The 5,284-nt window shown below is 45.7% G+C and overlaps 1 protein-coding gene across 1 annotated transcript; it reads left to right on the forward strand.

Moving 5' to 3' along the window:
• Positions 1–455: 455 nt before the first annotated feature.
• On the forward strand, positions 456–1,499 carry LOC141159822 (uncharacterized). The gene has a single exon (XM_073645494.1). The coding sequence runs from the start codon at positions 570–572 to the stop codon at positions 1,497–1,499; it is 930 nt and encodes a 309-aa protein (XP_073501595.1). The 5' UTR covers positions 456–569.
• The last annotated feature ends 3,785 nt before the right edge of the window (positions 1,500–5,284 follow it).

Consider the following 5,284-nt stretch of genomic DNA (forward strand, 5'->3'; position numbering starts at 1 on the left):
TATATATTTTAGGAGTCTGTCCATTTTATACCGACTCCACAGCCCTGGTTCCAATACAGTATGATATTTCCCCACAGCCCCTATGATGGTCCCCCACAGGCCACAAATTAGCTTGTTAGAATGGAGCATTTAAAAGTCAAATTCAGATTTGCATCTGATTCCAAAGTACAATGGGTGTGTACCCAATTACATGTAACTGACTTTTCCTCTGTGTTCTTGAAGGCATGCTGTAGATTTTCACTGAAATCCCTGTGCAGTGGAGATCTTATCTTCTGAGATCACATAAGCAAGATATATACACATGACTATCACATAAAATAATGAATAAGTAATAACACTATTTTGGTAGACTATTAGTCAGTTTTTCCTGAGCTCAGTGACAAAGTTGGTAGAGTTGCTATGATTTTTCAATACATTGCACTAAAAAAAATCCTACACCTCTATCTCTCTCCGGCAGCAGCTTGTGTTCTCGTCGGACGCCGGTGACCGACCCGGACCAGAACTTTATATGAAATCTGGAAAAACTTGACGCTACATTCAATAGTTCCAGTCTGTGAACCTAAGTGGACATGGACAAGGACAGAAGACACATGACTAAAGACATATTAAAATTTACCTTGGAGATCATATATCTGCTGACTGGAGAGTATTATGGTACAACAAAGAAGTCCAGGAAGCATTTGACCTCTAGCATTCACACCAACATGTCAGGAGGTTGGAGCAGGACCCAGCGTCTGATCTCACAACCTCAGTCTCACTTACTGTTGCATGAAAACAGCAATGATCAGAAGATTCTGGAACTCGCCAACAAGATCATTGAGCTGCTGAGCAGAGTGGCCCCAGACAATTTTCAAGATGAAGACGATTCTTCAATGGAGGATTGGGAAGATTTAGAAAGATGCAAGAATCGTAACATGGACGTCAAGATGGAAACTGGCCAAGGCTGCACATCACCTGATTTCACTGATACAGAAATATCAGGAGGGTCTCCTTCCCCTATTTCATCTCTGGATGATATGATTGACAACCATATTACCATAGGAACTGGAAAGTACGCATCTGATGTCCCAGATATTGTTGACAGTCCACAGAACACTATGGAGACACCAGCTGTATGTAAGGAACCATCTATCACCAAGACTAAAATGTATAAATTTGCCCAATACACATATTACTCACCTTCTCATGTTAAGGAGGAATCTGTCTTAGGTGGTGGAGGAAACGCTTCAAATACTGGCCTCAACGTGCGCACCGATCAATCCCCTAATAAATATTTGCATACTAAGGAAGAGTCTATTTTGGATGCAGCAGAGAATCTTACCAGCTCAGAAATATGTACAGATCCCCAACAGTACACTGACACGTATGCACCTATACATAGTGTTCGTAAAGGTTTGTTTTCAGCTCTATCTCTCTGTATCACACACTCATATCATGGAGGACATTATGTAACAGCAAGTGTAACTGTGAATATGGCTATGGGAAGAAAAATGAATTAGTCAGCGTCTTCAAAAATTGTATACACAGAGAAACTCGAAAAAGCTGGCACGCTTCATTTTACTCCTGTGATTCACATCTGGAGGGGAACCTAGACCTTTTGAACATTGCATCAGTATATACTACTGCTGGTACTGTTGAAAACTTTTGTAAGCTTTGGGATGACATACAACACTCAGGAAACCGTCTGAAATAAAAGGGCGGTACCTCTCCCTCGCTTCAGTTGATTACAGAGCATTGAGAGGACCTCCAGACAAATGTTAGGCACATAACCAAACACCTACATCACACACAAAGCACCCAACTAGTTAACACCTAAGGCGTGAGAAAATGGGGGGGGGAATACGGGTGCTGTCATGGGTTCTGGAAAAAACGGCTACCGGTAAGTAACCTTGGTGTTTTCCTTTCACCCATGACAGCACACCTTGAGAGAATTTAGGAGAATGAAATCACCCTAGGGAGGGACCACCGCCTGAAGTACCCTTCTCCCAAAGGTGAGGTCAGCAGAGGAGGACAGATCCAATCTATAGTGCCTATAAAAGGTGGAAGATGCAGACCAAGTAGCGGCTTTACATATCTGATCGATGGACACCTCCGCTCTTTCTGCCCAGGAGGTTGCCACGACCCTGGTGGAGTGGGCTTTGATACCGACCGGGGCTGGAACTCCTGCAGAAATGTAGGCTAAACTGATGGCCTCCCTAAGCCACCTGGCAATAGAACCCTTTGACACCCCGTGACCTTTCCTATTCCCCTGGAAGGATATAAACAGGGAACGATCCTTTCTCCATTGCTTATTTACGTCTATGTACTGTAATAAGGACTTCCTAACTTCTAAATTATGAAACTTAGACTCTCCCGGGTTTCTAGGATTACTACAAAAAGAAGGTAACACAATCTCTTGATTACAGTCAAATCTGGATACCACTTTAGGGAGGTACGCCGGGTCCGGGCGTTGGACAATTCTGTCATCATAAATCTGGGTGTAAGGAGGATTAACCGAAAGAGCCTGCAGGTCACTAACTCTGCGGGCTGATTTCAAGGCCACCAAAAGAATAGTTTTAAGGGTGAGTAATTTTGGAGAGATAACCTGCAGGGGTTCAAACGGGTCGCCAGAGAGGGCGTTCAGGACTAAATTCAGGTCCTAGGGAGGAATTCTAGGGGTTCGGACTGGTCTGGACCTAGCACAGGATCTAATAAACCTAGAAACCCATCTGTTTTTGGCTAAGTTACAATTATACAGTGCACCCAATGCAGATACCTGAACCTTAAGTGTTCCTGTAGCTAACCCCAAATCGTATCCTCTTTGTAGGAACTCCAGGATCTCCCTAACAGGAGGTTTATCTGACAAAGGGGTTTTAAGAAAATCCAGGAACTTCACCCAAATCCTACCATAAATCTTTGTTGTTATGGGCTATCTACTACGTAAGAGAGTGGAAACTACGGCAGGGGAAAACCCCTTACTACTTAATAAATACCTCTCCAATTCCAATGCCACAAGGTGTTATCCCCCGGTCTGCGTGTGGAAAACTGGCCCCTGAGTGAAAAAGTCCGGCCTGTCCGGCAGGATCCAGGGATCTGATATAGACATCAGTGGGAGCAGGGAAACCAAGGTCTCTTTGGCCAGAAGGGGGGCTATCAGAATTATTCTTGCCTGATCTTCCCGTACTTTCCTCACCACTGCAGGAATCATCACTATTGGGGGAAACGCATAAGCCGTCCTGAACCTCCACGGAATATGGAGGGCGTTTTCCGCATAAGGATCTTCTGACAGGTCTAGGGAGCAGAATCTCTCCACCTTTCTGTTGGCCTTGCGGGCGAACAGATCTATGTCTGGTAAACCCCAATGTGCTGAAAAACTACTGGGCTCAGGGCCCATTCCCCCTGGCTTAACGTATGGCGGCTCAGAAAGTCTGCTTTTGTATTCTCCACCCCCTTTATATGTAGCACACAGAGATGGGAGATTCTGTTCTGCTAGCTTTAGGATATTATTTGCCACTACCATAAGGGAGCGAGACCTCGGCCCTCCTGGTGATTTATATATGTCACGGTTGTCCAGTTGTCTGACCTGACTTGTACGTGGTGACCCTGAACATGGGGGAGAAGGCCTAACAGGGATCTCTTTACTGCCCAAAGCTCCTTTAGGTTGGATGATACTCCCTTCCCATGATCTGCCCAGAGTCCCTGAACTGAGTGATCCGCCAGGTGTGACCCCCCCCAGCCGGAACCGCTTGCATCGGTTGTAATAAAGTCGACCGGTCTGGACCATTACATGCTCGAGGATACTCTTTTTCTGTCTGTCCACCAAGATAGGGAGTAGTGTTGAGAGCGTATGTTCTGTTAACCCTTTCGCCGAGTATGCTCAGGCGAGCACCGAGTAGTTACAGCTGCTCAGTGTTATGTTTAAATCACTCCCGTGTGCATGATTTGCAACTGTTTGACAGCTTTATTACATGTGAGGAATGCAAAAGAAGCAATCATTCCTCACATGTATTAAAGCTGTCAAACAGTTGCAAATCATGCACGCGGGAGTGATTTAAACATAACACCGAGCAGCTGTAACTACTCGGTGCTCGCCCGAGCATACTCGGCGAAAGGGTTAACAGAACATACTCGCTCAACACTAATAGGGAGGCTAAAGTCTCTCGGGAAAGAACTAATTTTCTTTCTAAATGTCCGTTGAAGTATCTCTTTGCTGACAGGACCTCCCATTGCAGAAGTCTCATATGACCTTGGGCCCATGCGACTGCTGAGAGGCAGGATGTCATGGATCCCAGGAGTGACACCGCTTCCCTCAAGGACATTACCGGAATCCTGATGGCCCTTGTGGCCAAAATGATTATTTAGCATATTTTCTCCTCCATGAGAAATCAGGCCTGGAGTTGAGAATCCAGGGTTAGACCCAGAAAAACCCGAGCCCTTGAGGGGGATAACCTTGACTTCTGAAAATTTATCAGCCAACCTACTTGCTGTAAAAGTGTCGTGATCTCTAACACTTGAGCGGAACAGTGGCTCTCCTATTTCCCTACCACAAGAAAATCTTCTAGGTTGGGGACGATCACCACGTTTCTGATCCGCAGAAAGGCTGTCACTTCTGCAATGAGCTTCGTGAATATCCTCGGAGCTACCGAGAGTCTGAATGGCATGGCCGTGAATTGGAAAGGTCTCAGTTCCCCTCGTATAAACAAGGCCACCCTCAAACGTCCTTCAAATCGACTACCGCCATAAAGAAATTGAGGTAGAGGAGCTTTACTAGAGTTCACTGATTCCATCTTGAATGTCTGGTTCTCCACTAGCTGGTTTAGGCTCCTGAGGTTGATAATGGTCCTTAAGGACCCATTTGTTTTTTTTAATCAGAAAAAGGGAGGAGGAATAAAATCCCCTTCCCTTTTGCGCCTCCGGAACCTCGAGAAGGACTTGGTTTTTCTATTAAGTCTAAATTTTCTGCCTCCAAAGCCAATTGCTCCTCTACTGACTTCCTCCAGGGGGTGATTGTGAAGGTACGGTGAGGGATCTGATGGAAGCGTAGCTTTAGGCCCTCCTTTACTATGTTTAGAACCCACGGACTCGAGGTGATGGCCTCCCAAGCTGGAACAAAATGGGACAGCCTTCCCCCTACCCTCAGTCTGACGTCATTGGGAGGACTTTCTAGCTGTGGCGGAGGGAGGCCCCCTAAACATATAGCCTTGGAGTCCCATCTCTTCTTATCAGCCGGCGGCCGACCCCGGTTAAAATTTTCTTCTCCGAAAATAAGATTTTTTCTTGTATCACCCAAGAAACCTGGAAAGTC

This window comes from Phyllobates terribilis, unplaced genomic scaffold, assembly GCF_046119375.1.
Source record: "Phyllobates terribilis strain yellow unplaced genomic scaffold, ASM4611937v1 Scaffold_1__5_contigs__length_1240528914, whole genome shotgun sequence".
In the NCBI taxonomy this organism is placed as follows: Eukaryota; Metazoa; Chordata; class Amphibia; order Anura; family Dendrobatidae; genus Phyllobates; species Phyllobates terribilis.

Bases quoted from the DNA above. Each gene is read 5' to 3' on its own strand.
- LOC141159822 (XM_073645494.1), top strand. From the start codon at position 570: ATGGACAAGGACAGAAGACACATGACTAAAGACATATTAAAATTTACC.